Here is a 15,643-nt window from a genome sequence, read left to right as displayed (position 1 = left end):
AAATCACAAAAAAAAAATCCCAAAAAATCAACTAATAATCCCAGAAAATCACCAAAAAATCACTGAAAAATGCCAAAAAATGACGGAAAATTCCCCAAAAATTCCCAAAAATTCCCGGAAAAATCCTATAAATTCCCAAAAAATCTAAAAAAATCCAAGAAATCCCCCAAATTGCAATAAGATCCTCTAAAGTTATCAGAAAATCACAAAAAAAAAATCCCAAAAACTCAACGAGTAATCCCAGAAAATCACTAAAAAAATCAACGAAAAATGCCAAAAAATGATGTAAAATTCCCAAAAAAATTCCCAAAAATTCCCGGAAAAATCCTATAAATTCCCAAAAAATCTAAAAACATCCAAGAAATCCCCCAAATTCCAATAAGACCCTCTAAAGTTATCAGAAAATCACAAAAAAAAAAATCCCAAAAAATCCCAGAAAAATCACCAAAAATTCAACGAAAAATGCCAAAAAATGACGTAAAATTCCCAAAAAAATTCCCAAAAATTCCCGGAAAAATCCTATAAATTCCCAAAAAATCTAAAAAAATCCAAGAAATCCCCAAATTCCAATAAGATCCTCTAAAGTTATCAGAAAATCACAAAAAAATAATCCCAAAAAATCAACTAATAATCCCAGAAAATCACCAAAAAAATCACCGAAAAATGCCAAAAAATGACGGAAAATTCCCCCAGAAATTCCCAAAAATTCCCGGAAAAATCCTATAAATTCCCAAAAAATCTAAAAAAAAATCCAAGAAATACCCAAATTCCAATAAGACCCTCTAAAGTTATCAGAAAATCACTAAAAAAATCCCAAAAAATCTCAAAAAATCACCAAAAAATCACCGAAAAATGCCAAAAAATGACAGAAAATCCCCCAAAAATTCCCGGAAAAATCCTATAAATTCACAAAAAATCTAAAAACATCCAAGAAATCCCCCAAATTCCAATAAGATCCTCTAAAGTTATCAGAAAATCAAAAAAAAAATCCCAAAAAATCAACAAGTAATCCCAGAAAATCACCAAAAAATCACAGAAAAATGCCAAAAAATGATGTAAAATTCCCCAAAAAATTCCCAAAAAATTCCCAAAAATTCCCGGGAAAATCCTATAAATTCCACAAAATTCTAATAACATCCAAGAAATCCCTGAATTCCAATTAGACCCTCTAAAGTTATCAGAAAAACCCCAAAAAAAATCCCATAAAATCCCAAAAAATCACCAAAAAATCACCGAAAAATGCCAAAAAATCACGGAAAATTCCCCAAAAAAATTCCCAAACAATTCCCAAAAATTCCCGGAAAAATCCTATAAATTCCAAAAAAATCTAAAAACATCCAAGAAATCCCTGAATTCCAATAAGGTCTTCTAAAGTTATCAGAAAATCACCAAAAAAAAATCCCAAAAAATCAACGAGTAATCCCAGAAAATCACCAACAAATCACGGAAAATTCCCCAAAAAATTCCCAAAAAATCCCGGAAAAATCCTATAAATTCCCAAAAAATCTAAAAAAATCCAAGAAATCCCCCAAATTCCAATAAGACCCTCTAAAGTTATCAGAAAATCACTAAAAAAATCCCAAAAAATCCCAGAAAATCACCAAAAAATCACCGAAAAATGCCAAAAAATGACGGAAAATTCCCCAAAAAATTCCCAAAAATTCCCAGAAAAATCCTATAAATTCCACAAAATTCTAAAAACATCCAAGAAATCCCTGAATTCCAATAAGACCCTCTAAAGTTATCAGAAAAACCCCAAAAAAACCCAAAAAAATCCCAGAAAATCACCAAAAAATCACCGAAAAATGCCAAAAAATCACAGAAAATTCCCCAAAAAATTCCCAAAAAATTCCCAAACTTCCCGGAATTCTCACCCCCTGCTCGTCCAGCTTGAGGAGCTGCTCGGGGACCTTGGGCGAGGCCAGGGCCAGGCGCAGGCAGTGGATGTTGAGCTCGGGCAGGAGGAATTCCAGCAGCTCCCGCGCCGGGATCCCGCGCCCCGATCCCGCCTTGGCCGTGCTGGGGGTGGCGTCCTCCAGGATGGACCCGCGCAGCGTCGCCAGCTGCGGGAGGAATTTGGGGTGAAAACGCGGGAATTTGGGAAAATTGGGGTTTGGTAGAAAAATTCGGGGGGTTTAGGACAAAAATCGGGGGGATTTGAGCCAAAAATTGAGGGATTTGGCAATGAAATTGAGGAATTTTGGGTCAGAGTCGACATCAGAATTGTGGAAAGTTTATACTAAAAGTGATGAATTTGAGCCCAAAATTGGGGGAATTTTAGCCCAAAATTGAGGGAGTTTTAGCCCAAAATTGGGAGAATTTTAGCCCAAAATTCAGGGATTTGGCATCAAAATTGAGGAATTTTGGGTCAGAATCGACATCAAAATTGTAGAAAGTTTATATTAGAAGTGATTAATTTTAGCCCAAAATTGGGGTGATTTGAGTCCAAAATTGAGGGAATTTTAGCTCAAAATTGGGGGAGTTTTAGCCCAAAATTGAGAGAATTTTAGCCCAAAATTCAGGGATTTGGCAACGAAATTGAGGAATTTTGGGTCAGAATCGACATCAGAATTGTGGAAAATTTATACTAAAAGTGATTAATTTTAGCCCAAAATTGGGGTGATTTGAGCCCAAAATTGGGGGAATTTTAGCCCAAAACTGGGGGAGTTTTAGCCCAAAATTGAGAGAATTTTAGCCCAAAATTGAGGGATTTGGCACCGAAATTGAGGAATTTTGGGTCAGAGTCGACATCAAAATTGTGGAAAGTTTATACTAAAAGTGATGAATTTTAGCCCAAAATTGGGGTGATTTGAGCTCAAAATTGGGGGAATTTTAGCCCAAAATTGGGGGAGTTTAAGCGCAAAATTGGGGGAATTTTAGCCCAAAACTGGGGGGGTTTTAGCCCAAAATTGAGAGAATTTTAGCCCAAAACTGGGGGGGTTTTAGCCCAAAACTGAGAGAATTTTAGCCCAAAATTGAGGGATTTGGCATCAAAATTGAGGAATTTTGGGTCAGAATCGACATCAGAATTGTGGACAATTTATACTAAAAGTGATTAATTTTAGCCCAAAATTGGGGTGATTTGAGTCCAAAATTGGGGGAATTTTAGCCCAAAATTGAGGGAGTTTAAGCCCAAAATTGAGAGAATTTTAGCCAAAAATTGAGGGATTTGGCACCGAAATTGAGGAATTTTGGGTCAGAGTCGACATCAAAATTGTGGAAAGTTTATACTAAAAGTGATTAATTTTAGCCCAAAATTGGGGGAATTTTAGCCCAAAATTGGGGGAGTTTTAGCCCAAAATTGAGAGAATTTTAGCCCAAAATTCAGGGATTTGGCACCGAAATTGAGGAATTTTGGGTCAGAATCGAAATCAGAATTGTGGAAAGTTTATACTAAAAGTGATGAATTTTAGCCCAAAATTGGAGTGATTTGAGCCCAAAATTGAGGGAATTTTAGCTCAAAATTGGGGGAGTTTTAGCCCAAAATTGAGAGAATTTTAGCCCAAAATTCAGGGATTTGGCACCGAAATTGAGGAATTTTGGGTCAGAGTCGACATCAAAATTGTGGAAAGTTTATACTAAAAGTGATAAATTTTAGCCCAAAATTGGGGTGATTTGAGCCCAAAATTGGGGGAATTTAGCCCAAAATTGGGGGTGATTTGAGCCCAAAATTGCAGGAATTTTAGCCCAAAATTCAGGGATTTGGCACCGAAATTGAGGAATTTTGGGTCAGAATCGACATCAAAATTGTGGAAAGTTTATACTAAAAGTGATTAATTTTAGCCCAAAATTGGGGTGATTTGAGTCCAGAATTGGGGGAATTTTAGCCCAAAATTGAGAGAATTTTAGCCCAAACTTAAGGGATTTGGCACCGAAATTGAGGAATTTTGGGTCAGAGTCGACATCAGAATTGTGGAAAATTTATACTGAAAGTGATTAATTTTAGCCCAAAATTGGGGTGATTTGAGTCCAAAATTGGGGGAATTTTAGCCCAAAATTGGGGGAGTTTTAGCCCAAAATTGAGAGAATTTTAGCCCAAAATTCAGGGATTTGGCATCAAAATTGAGGAATTTTGGGTCAGAGTCGACATCAGAATTGTGGACAATTTATACTAAAAGTGATGAATTTTAGCCCAAAATTGGGGTGATTTGAGTCCAGAATTGGGGGAATTTTAACCCAAAATTGAAAGAATTTTAGCCCAAAATTCAGGGATTTGGCACCGAAATTGAGGAATTTTGGGTCAGAGTCGACATCAAAATTGTGTAAAATTCATACTAAAAGTGATGAATTTTAGCCCAAAATTGGGATGATTTGAGTCCAAAATTGGGGGAATTTTAGCCCAAAATTGGGGGAGTTTTAGCCCAAAATTGGGAGAATTTGAGCCCAAAATTCAGGGATTTGGCATCAAAATTGAGGAATTTTGGGTCAGAATCGACATCAGAATTGTGGAAAATTTATACTAAAAGTGATGAATTTTAGCCCAAAATTGGGGTGATTTGAGTCCAGAATTGGGGGAATTTTAGCCCCAAATTGGGGGAGTTTTAGCCCAAAATTGGGAGAATTTTAGCCCAAAATTCAGGGATTTGGCATCAAAATTGAGGAATTTTAGCTCAAAATTGACACCAAAATTGAGGGAAATCAATCCTAAAATTGAGGAATTTGAGCCCAAAATTGAGAAAATTTTATCTGAAAATTGTGGGGAATTTAGCCTAAAATTGAGGAATTGTGTCCCAAAATTGAGGGAGTTTTAGTCCAAAATTGTGGGGATTTTAGCCCAAAATTCAGAGATTTTGATCCCAAAATTGTGGGGATTTTAGCCTAACGTGATATTTTGATCCCAAAATGGTGGGAATTTGAGCCCAAAATTGGGGGGATTTGACCCCAAAATCAGCACCAAAATTGTAGAAAATTTATCCTGAAAGTTAGGGAATTTTAGCCCAAAATTGAGGGAATTTTATCCCAAATTTAGGGGAATTTGAGCCCAAAATTTTGGAATTTTATCCCACAATTCAGGGGATTTTGGACCTGGCTGGTGCAGAAGATGAGGCGCTGCTGGAACTGGGGGCCCAAAATCCCAATTTTTTGGGGTATTTTAGGGGGATATTTTGGGGTTTTTGGGGGGATTTTTTGGGATAATTTATTTTTGTTTTCGGGGTGTTTTTGGGGTGTTTTTGGGGGATTTTGGACCTGGCTGGTGCGGAAGATGAGGCGCTGCTGGAACTGGGGGCCCAAAATCCCAATTTTTTGGGGTATTTTAGGGGGATTTTTTTGGGGTTTTTTGGGGGGATTTTTTGGGGTTTTTTGGGGGGATTTTTTTGGGATAATTTTTTTTTGTTTTTGGGGTGTTTTTGGGGTGTTTTTGGGGGGTTTTGGACCTGGCTGGTGCAGAAGATGAGGCGCTGCTGGAACTGGGGGCCCAAAATCCCAATTTTTTGGGGTATTTTGGGGGGATTTTTTGGGGGTTTTTTGGGGGGATTTTTTTGGGGATAATTTATTTTTATTTTCAGGGTGTTTTTGGGGGGTTTTGGACCTGGCTGGTGCGGAAGATGAGGCGCTGCTGGAACTGGGGGCCCAAAATCCCAATTTTTTGGGGTATTTTAGGGGGATTTTTTGGGGAATTTTGGGGGGATTTTTTTGGCGTTTTTTGGGGGGATTTTTTTGGGATAATTTTTTTTGTTTTCAGGGTGTTTTTGGGGTGTTTTTGGGGGGTTTTGGACCTGGCTGGTGCGGAAGATGAGGCGCTGCTGGAACTGGGGGCCCAAAATCCCAATTTTTTGGGGTATTTTAGGGGGATTTTTTTTGGTTTTTGGGGGATTTTTTTGGGGGGGTTTCAGGGGATTTTTTGGGGATTTTTTTGGGGTTTTGGGCTGGTTTTGGGGTAGTTTTGCGTGGTTTTGGGTGGTTTTTTGAGGATTTTTTGTGGTTTTTTGGGGTTTTTTGGGGGGATTTTTTTGGGATAATTTTTTTTTGTTTTCGGGGTGTTTTTGGGGTGTTTTTGGGGGGTTTTGGACCTGGCTGGTGCGGAAGATGAGGCGCTGCTGGAACTGGGGGCCCAAAATCCCAATTTTTTGGGGTATTTTAGGGGGATTTTTTTTGGGGTTTTTGGGGGGATTTTTTTGGGATAATTTTTTTTTGTTTTCGGGGTGTTTTTGGGGTGTTTTTGGGGGGTTTTGGACCTGGCTGGTGCGGAAGATGAGGCGATGCTGGAACTGGGGGCCCAAAATCCCAATTTTTTGGGGTATTTTAGGGGGATTTTTTGGGGTTTTTTTGGGGGGATTTTTTTGGATAAATTTTTTTTGTTTTCGGGGTGTTTTTGGGGTGTTTTTGGGGGGTTTTGGACCTGGCTGGTGCGGAAGATGAGGCGCTGCTGGAACTGGGGGCCGTGCTCCGAGGGCTCCTCCAGCCGCTCCCGCCGGACGCTGGCGGCCACCGGGCCCAGCCGCTCGTCCACGCCGAAGTAGTTGGAATGTTCTGGGGAAAAAATGGGAAAAAATGGGAAAAAATGGGAAAAATGGGAATTTTGGGAGTGAAAATGGGAAAAAATGGGGGGGAAATTGGGAAAAATGGGAATTTTGGGGGGGCAAAGGGAGAAAAAAAACTCTTGGGAAAAAAAAAATCCCAAAAAAAATTTCAAAAAACTTTCTGAAAAATAAAAAAAAAAAATCAAAAAGAAATCCAAAAAAATCTCAAAAACAATCACAAAAAATCAAAACAATCTCCCAAAAAATTAAAAAAATATAGGGAAAAATCCTCCAAAGAATCCCCAAAAAATCCCCTAAAAATTCACAAAAAATTCCCCAAAACATCCCAAAAATTTTTAAAAATTAAAAAAAAATTTAAAAACAATCCAAAAAAATCCCCAAGAAATCCCCTAAAAATTCCCCCAAAATGCCAAAAAAAATTCCAAAAATTACCCCAAAATCCAAAAAATCCAAAAAAAATCCCAAAAAATCCCAAAAAATCCCAAAAAATTCCTAGAAAAATTATCTAAAAATTAAACAAAATTTTTAAAAATTCCAAAAAAAATCCTGAAAATTCCCCCAAAATTCCCCAAAAAAATCCCACAAAAATCCCACAAAAATTCCCCAAAAAAATTCCCCAAAAATATCCCAAAAATCCCCTACAAATCCCTTTAAAATACCATGAAAATCTTTTAAAAATTCCAAAAAAACTCTAAAAAATTCCCCAGAAATGAAGAAAAATCTCTAAAAATCCTCAAAAAAACCTCTAAAAATTCCCAAAAAATCACCAAAAAAATCACCAAAAATACCCAATAAAATCCCAAAAAATCACCAAAAAAATCCCAAAAAAATCCCGAAAAATCCTAGAAAAATTCTTTAAAAATTCCCAATAAATTACCGAAAAATTCCCAATAAATTACCGAAAAATTCCCAATAAATTACCGAAAAATTCCCAATCAATTCCCCCAAAAATCCCCAAACCCCTGAATTCCCAAACCTTTTCCAAGGAAGTATTCCCGGTAGTAGGTGGCTCCGAGGTCCGCGTGCTCCACGCCGTAACTCCCGACCCTCTCGGGGTTCCTCCGCTGCTCCCCAAAATCCCAAAAATCCCAAAAAATTCCCCAATAATCCCACAAAAATTCCCAAAAATCCCACAAAAAATTCTCTGCAAAATCCTCTAAAAATTAAAAAAAAAAAATCCCAAAACAATTTTCAAAAAAATCCCCCAAAAATTCCCAAAAAATCCCCAAAAAAATTCCTAGAAAAAGTCTCTAAAAATTAAACAAAAATAAAAAAAATTCCAAAAAAATCCTGAAAATTCCCACAAAATTCCCATAAAATTTCCTCAAAAAAATCCAAAAAAATCCCAAAAATCCCCTAAACAATCCCTTTCAAATCCCCTAAAAATCTTTTAAAAATTCCAAAAAAACTCTGAAAAAAATCCCCAAAAATGAAGAAAAATCTCTAAAAATCCTCAAAAAAACCTCTAAAAATTCCCAAAAAATCACCAAAAAAATCACCAAAAATTAAAAAAAAATCCCAAAAAATCACCAAAAATTCCCCAAAAAATCCTAAAAAAATTATTTAAAAATTCCCAATAAATTACCGAAAAATTCCCAATAAATTCCCCCAAAAAAATCCCAAAAACCTGAAATCCCAGACCTTTTCCAAGGAAGTATTCCCGGTAGTAGGTGGCTCCGAGATCCGCGTGCTCCACGCCGTAACTCCCGACCCTCTCGGGGTTCCTCCGCTGCTCCTTGGGGAATTCCAGGACGGAAACGCCGGCGTTGCTCACCTTGGCTCCATTCCCGCATTCCACGAAAAACCCGGAATTCGGCGGCGCCGAAAACGCCGATTTGGCAAAACTGACGTCGCGCTCTCCGCCGCCGCCGCCGATCTCGTTGCGGAAGTGGGGACAGCTCAACAACAACTCGTTGCTGGTGTTGTCCCCCAGATCCCTCTCCAGGTTTTCCTTGGAATTCTGATCCTCGGCGCCGGGAAACGCCGGATCGGCGCCGGCCGAGGCGGCCGAGGCGCCGGTGGTGGTGTTGCGGCGCCGCGTCGACGCCGAGCGCGCCGAAACGGCCTCGAACAAAATGCTCTGGACGTCGAAATGGGCGAAGCCTTTCCGGCAAATCCACGATTTCGGCGCCTCGGGAATTCGGGAATCTTCGGCGGCGTCGGCGGCGTCGTGCCGGGAGTTGCGGAGCTTTTTGAAGATGGACTCGTCGGTTTTGAGGCAGCGGCGCCGGGGCTTTTCCTTGGGGTGCTGCTCCCGAATTTCATCCCGGATTTCATCCCGAATTTCCTCTTGGCTTTCGTCGTCGCGGTTTTCCGGTTTTCTGGCGGAAAATTCGGGTTTTTTCGCCCGGAATTCGTCGAGCATCTGGAAGAAACTTTGCTCGGGGATTCCTTGGACGTCGATGGAGGAGGTGCTGCCGTATTCCCGGAAAAATCCGGCGGCAAGGCCGGAATTGCCGCGGATCTCCGGGATTTCCTCGGCGTCGCACTCGCTCAGCGTGGCTTCGCTGCTGCTGCGCTGGCGCAGGGGGATCCCCAAAATTCCCTCCTGGAATTCCAACTCCTTGGAGTTGGGGAGGAAGCGGCGGTGGAAGGGTTTGAGGGAGGGCTGGGAGGGAGGGAAATTCCGGGAGTTTTTGGGAATTTCTGGGGAATCTCTGGAGCGCGGGGGCCACTCGGCCACGCGGGCGCGGACGCCCATTTTGGGCAGGGCGGGGATTTCGGAGCGCTGGGAGCTCATGGCGGCGGCCACGCCGGAATCAAGGCCGGAATGAGGGGAAATTCGGGAATTCCGGGAGGAAATTTGGGAATTCCGGGGTGGGAGCGGAGCAGCGGCGGCGGCGGCGCATGGTGGGAGGGCTGTGGGAGGAAAAAAAGAGGGTTAAGGGGGAAAATTGGTAAAAAAATGGTGGGGTTGGTAAAAAAAATTCCAGAATTTCTTAAAAAATTACAGAATTTCTTAAAAAATACCAAATTGCCAAAAAAAATCCTGGAATTCTCAAAAAAAAAAAAAAGGAATTGCTAAAGCACTCCTGGAATTCCCAAAAAAAAAAACCTGGGATTGATAAAAAAATAAAGGAATTGCAAAAAAAAATCCTGGAATTGGCAAAAAAAAAATCCTGGAATTGCCAAAAAAAATTAAGGAATTGGCAAAAAAAAACCCTGGAATTGACAAAAAAAAAATCCTGGAATTTCCAAAAAAATTAAGGAATTGGTAAAAAAAATCCTGGGATTGCAAAAAGAAAAAATCTTGGAATTGTCAAAAAAAAATAAAGGAATTGACAAAAAAATAAAGGAATTGCAGAAAAAATCCTGGAATTCCCAAAAAAAAAAATATCCTGCGATCGATAAAAAAATAAAGGAATTGCAAAAATAAAATCCTGGAATTGACAAAAAAACTCCTGGAATTGCAAAAAAAAATAAAGGAATTGACAAAAAAAATTAAGGAATTAGCAAAAAAAATCTTGGAATTGCAAAAAAAAAATCCTGGAATTGCAAAAATAAAAGAATCTTGGAATTGTCAAAAAAAATCCTGGGATTGGCAAAAAAAATAAAGGAATTGACAAATAAAAAAGGAATTGCAGAAAAAAATCCTGGAATTGGCAAAAAAAAAATTAAGGAATAGACAAAAAAAAAGGAATTGCAGAAAAAAATCCTGGAATTGGCAAAAAAAATCTGGAATTGACAAAAAAAAGAAAAGAATTGGCAAAAAAAAAATCCTGGAATTCTCAAAAAAGAAAAAAATCCTGGAATTGACAAGAAAAAATAAAAGAAATTGCCAAAAAATAAAGGAATTTTAAAAAAAAATCCTGGAATTGCAAAGAAAAATCCTGGAATTGTATAAAAAATGCTGGAATTTCCTAAAAAAAAATCAGAATTCCCCCCAAAAATTCCAGAATTTCAAAAAAAATACCAAATTCCCAAAAAAACCCTGGAATTCTCCAAGAAAAACCCCCAAGCCCAACCCCTGCAATGGGGTGGGAGCTCCTCCTGTCACAAGGGCAGGAGCTCGTTAACGAGGGACTCCTTAATGAGGGATTAATTAATGAGGGATTAATTAATGAGGGACTCCTTAATGAGGGATTAATTAATGAGAGATTAATTAATAAAGGACTCCTTAATGAGGCATTAATTAACGAGGGACTCATTAATGAGGGATTAATTAACGAGGGACTCGTTAATGAGGGGCCCCAAGGGGAACTGAGGAGGGGGCGAAGGGAGATTGGAGAAAAACACGAATTTCACCCCAAAATCCAACCCCAAATCCCTCCAGGAGCCACAAAATTCCCAAAAAATTCTCATTTTTTCCTCTCAAAATCCACCCCAAACCCCTCAGGAACCCCAAAAATCTCAATTTTCCCTCAAAATCCAACCCAAAACCCTTTAGGAACCCCAAATTCCCCCAAAAATCAGAATTTTTACCTCAAAATTAGACCCTAAATCCCCTCAGGAACCCCAAATTCCCCCTAAATCTCAATTTTTACCTCAAAATTTAACCCTAAATCCCCACAGGAACCCCAAATTCCCCCTAAATCTCAATTTTTACCTCAAAATCCAACGCCAAATCCCCTCAGGAGCCCCAAAACCCCTCAGGAACCCCAAATTCCCCCAAAAATCAGAATTTTTTCCCACAAATTCCATCCCCAAAACCACTCAGGGACCCCAAATTCCCCTCAGGAACCACAAAATTCCCACAAAATTCAAAAATTTTCCCCTCAAAATCCAACCCTACATCCCCTCAAAACCCCAAAATCCCAATTTTTACCTCAAAATCCAACCCTAAATCCCCTCAGGAACCCCAAAAACCTCAATTTTTACCTCAAAATTCAATCCTAAATCCCCTCAGGAACCGCAAGTTCCCCTCAGGAACCACAAAATCAAAAACCATCACAATTTTCCCCACAAAATCCAACCCTAAAACCCCTCAGGACCCCCAAAAATCCCAATTTTTACCTCAAAACACAGCTCCAAACCCCTCAGGAACCCCAAAAATCCCAATTTTTACCTCAAAGCACAGCTCCAAACCCCTCAGGAACCCCAAAAATCCCAATTTTTACCTCAAAATTCAATCCTAAATCCCCTCAGGAACTACAAATTCCCCTCAGGAACCACAAAATCAAAAACCATCACAATTTTCCCCACAAAATCCAACCCTAAAACCCCTCAGGAACCCCAAAACCCTCAATTTTTACCTCAAAACCCACCCCAAACCCCTCAGGAACCACAAAAATCCCGATTTTTACCTCAAAGCACAGCTCCAAACCCCTCAGGAACCCCAAAAATCCCAATTTTTACCTCAAAATTCAATCCTAAATCCCCTCAGGAACCACAAAATCAAAAACCATCACAATTTTCCACACAAAATCCAACCCTAAATCCCCTCAGGAACCCCAAAAATCCCAATTTTTACCTCAAAACCCACCCCAAACCTCTCAGGACCCCCAAAAATCCCAATTTTTACCTCAAAGCACAGCTCCAAACCCCTCAGGAAGCCCAAAAATCCCAATTTTTACCTCAAAACACAGCTCCAAACCCCTCAGGAACCCCAAAAATCCCAATTTTTACCTCAAAGCAGACACCAAACCCCTCAGGACCCCCAAAAATCCCAATTTTTACCTCAAAACACAGCTCCAAACCCCTCAGGAACCCCAAAAATCCCAATTTTTACCTCAAAGCAGACACCAAACCCCTCAGGACCCCCAAAAATCCCAATTTTTACCTCAAAACACAGCTCCAAACCCCTCAGGAACCCCAAAAATCCCAATTTTTACCTCAAAATTCAATCCTAAATCCCCTCAGGAACCGAAAATTCCCCTCAGGAACCCCAAAACCCTCAATTTTTACCTCAAAACCCACCCCAAACCCCCTCAGGAACCCCTAAATCCCCTCAGGAGCCCCAAAATCCCTATTTTTCCCTCAAAATCCAACCCTAAATCCCCTCAGGAACCCCAAAAATCCCAATTTTTACCTCAAAACCCACCCCAAACCCCTCAGGAACCCCAAACCCCTCAATTTTTACCTCAAAACACACCCCAAACCCCTCAGGAACCCCAAAAACCTCAATTTTTACCTCAAAACCCACCCCAAATCCCTCAGGAACCTCAAAAATCCCAATTTTTACCTCAAAACCCACCCCAAATCCCTCAGGAACCTCAAAAATCCCAATTTTTACCTCAAAACGCACCCCAAACCCCTCAGGAACCCAAAAATCCCAATTTTTACCTCAAAACCCACCCCAAACCCCTCAGGACCCCCAAAAATCCCAATTTTTACCTCAAAACCCACCCCAAACCTCTCAGGAACCCCAAAAATCTCAATTTTTACCTCAAAATTCAATCCTAAATCCTCTCAGGAACCAAAAATTCCCCTCAGGAACCCCAAAAACCTCAATTTTTACCTCAAAATTCAATCCTAAATCCCCTCAGGAACCGCAAATTCCCCTCAGGAACCACAAAATCAAAAACCATCACAATTTTCCCCACAAAATCCAACCCCAAAACCCCTCAGGAACCCCAAAATTCCCAATTTTTACCTCAAAGCACAGCTCCAAACCCCTCAGGAACCCTAAAAATCCCAATTTTTACCTCAAAACCCACCCCAAACCCCTCAGGAACCCCAAAATCCCAATTTTTACCTCAAAACCCACCCCAAACCCCTCAGGAACCCCAAAAATCCCAATTTTTCCCTCAAAACCCGCCCCAAACCCCTCAGGACCCCCAACAATCCGAATTTTTACCTCAAAACTCAGCTCCAAACCCCTCAGGAACCCCAAAAATCCCAATTTTTCCCTCAAAACCCGCCCCAAACCCCTCAGGACCCCCAACAATCCGAATTTTTACCTCAAAGCACAGCTCCAAACCCCTCAGGAACCCCAAAAATCCCAATTTTTACCTCAAAACACAGCTCCAAACCCCTCAGGAACCCCAAAAATCCCAATTTTTACCTCAAAACACAGCTCCAAACCCCTCAGGAACCCCAAAAATCCCAATTTTTACCTCAAAACCCACCCCAAACCCCTCAGGAACCCCAAAAATCCCAATTTTTACCTCAAAACCCACCCCAAACCCCTCAGGAACCCCAAAACCCTCAATTTTTACCTCAAAACCCACCCCAAACCCCTCAGGAACCCCAAAAACCTCAATTTTTACCTCAAACTTCAATCCTAAATCCCCTCAGGAACCGCAGATTCCCCTCAGGAACCACAAAATAAAAACCAACACAATTTTCCCCACAAAATCCAACCCTAAAACCCCTCAGGAACGCCAAAAATCCCAATTTTTACCTCAAAACCCACCCCAAACCCCTCAGGAACCCCAAAAATCCCAATTTTTCCCTCAAAACCCACCCCAAACCCCTCAGGAAACCCAAAAATCCCAATTTTTACCTCAAAACCCACCCCAAACCCCTCAGGAACCCCAAAAATCCCAATTTTTACCTCAAAGCACAGCTCCAAACCCCTCAGGACCCCCAAAAATCCCAATTTTTACCTCAAAACCCACCCCAAACCCCTCAGGAACCCCAAAAATCCCAATTTTTACCTCAAACTTCAATCCTAAATCCCTTCAGGAACCGCAGATTCCCCTCAGGAACCACAAAATAAAAACCAACACAATTTTCCCCACAAAATCCAACCCTAAAACCCCTCAGGAACCCCAAAAACCTCAATTTTTACCTCAAAACCCGCCCCAAACCCCTCAGGAACCCCAAAAATCCCATTTTTTACCTCAAAGCCCACCCCAAACCCCTCAGGACCCCAAAAATCCCAATTTTTACCTCAAAACACAGCTCCAAACCCCTCAGGACCCCCAAAAACCTCAATTTTTACCTCAAAACCCACCCCAAACCCCTCAGGACCCCCAAAAATCCGAATTTCCCCCTCAGGACCCCCAAAAATCCGTTTCCCGCCCCCCCGGCCCCTCCCCTCCCTCAGGGCTCGCGCCCCTCAGAACTACAACTCCCGGCAGCCCCCGCGGCCCCCGGCACAAAAACCCCCCGGGGGGACTCCCGAGCGTTCCGGGGCCTCCCGACGCCGCCGCCTTCGCTTTTTGAAGGCCTCCAAAACCTTCCCGCAGCCTTTTCCAAACGGGCCTTACCGGAAAACGGCGGAAATCGGCGGCGGCAGCGCACCGGGTCCCCCCGTCCCGCCGCCCCCGGTGCCCGCCGGGGGTCTGAGGGCTGAGGGGAAAGGGGGGGGGGGGATGTTGGTTGTCACTCACCGGCGGCGCGAGCGCTGCGGCCAATGGGGGGGCGCGGCGGAAGCGGCGCGAGCGCCCCGGCCAATGAGGGGGGGCGGCGCGAGCGCACCGGCCAATGAGACCCCCGCACCCCCCCCCCGGTTCCTCTCGGTGGAAGCGTCTCCGGCGGATCTGGCGGAAAGGGCCGAGCGAGGCCCGAGCGAGGCCGAAGGGGGGGGGCGGGGCTTAAGGAAAAGGCGGGAAGACCTCCGGGCCGCTAGAGGGCGCTGCACGGTTGGTGTGAGGGGGGAGCGTCTTAAAGGCGCAGGACACGTTTTGAGTGTGTGGGGGGGGGGGATCCCCGGAATTTGGGGGTGTCCCCCCTCTAAATTGGGGGCGCCGCAGGGAAAATGGGGAGTCTTTGACTCCAAAATGGGGTTTCGCCCGAAATGAATGGGGGAATAATAAAATGGGAGCCCCAAAACTGGGGATACCCCCCCGCCCCCCCCCCCGAATAAATGGGACCAGCCCAAAGATGGGATCCCCTCAAAACTGGGGATCCCCCCCTAAATTGGGACCCCACCCCCAACTGAGGATCCTCCCCCCAAACTGGGATTCCCCCCCCCCAAACTGGGGTTTCCCCTCTAAAATGGGATTCCCCCCCCCCCAAACTGGGAATCCCCCCCAAACTGGGACCCCCCGAAACTGGGATTTCCCCTCTAAACTGGGATTTCTCCCCCCAAACTGGGATTTCCCCCTCGAAACTGGGAATCCCCCCCAAACTGGGATTTCTCCCCCCAAACTGGGATTTCTCCCCCCAAACTGGGATTTCTCCCCCGAAACTGGGACACCCCCCCCGCCCGTCTGGGAGGCCCCGCCCCTCTCCCTCAGCCCTCTCATTTACATACGGCTGCGCCTGGACCAATCAGCGGCCACGGCAGCGCCGCGTGCAGCCAATCAAAGCGTTCGCCACAAGCCCCCGCTCGG

The 15,643-nt window shown here is 42.7% G+C and overlaps 1 protein-coding gene across 3 annotated transcripts in view; it reads right to left on the bottom strand.

Annotated features, from left to right (window-relative positions):
- The window catches only part of LOC121468646 (signal-induced proliferation-associated 1-like protein 3), a 56,455-nt gene extending 41,505 nt beyond the window's left edge, over positions 1-14,950 (bottom strand). The window contains exons 1-4 of one of the 3 annotated variants that reach the window (XM_072920954.1): positions 14,699-14,950; positions 8,124-9,341; positions 6,341-6,471; positions 1,875-2,063 (exon numbers count right to left, since the gene is read on the bottom strand). In XM_072920954.1, the coding sequence (XP_072777055.1) occupies positions 1,875-2,063; positions 6,341-6,471; positions 8,124-9,222 (1,419 nt within the window). In that variant the 5' untranslated portion in view covers positions 9,223-9,341; positions 14,699-14,950. The remainder of the gene's footprint in view (positions 1-1,874; positions 2,064-6,340; positions 6,472-8,123; positions 9,342-14,698) is intronic. The other 2 variants (XM_072920952.1, XM_072920953.1) reach the window with 2 other exon arrangements.
- Between the last annotated feature and the right edge of the window lie 693 nt (positions 14,951-15,643).

Source organism: Taeniopygia guttata, chromosome 34 (genome assembly GCF_048771995.1).
Source record: "Taeniopygia guttata chromosome 34, bTaeGut7.mat, whole genome shotgun sequence".
NCBI lineage: Eukaryota > Metazoa > Chordata > Aves > Passeriformes > Estrildidae > Taeniopygia > Taeniopygia guttata.
The sequence above is the reverse complement of the archived record's forward strand: the minus strand, read 5'-3'. Positions and strand labels throughout refer to the sequence as shown.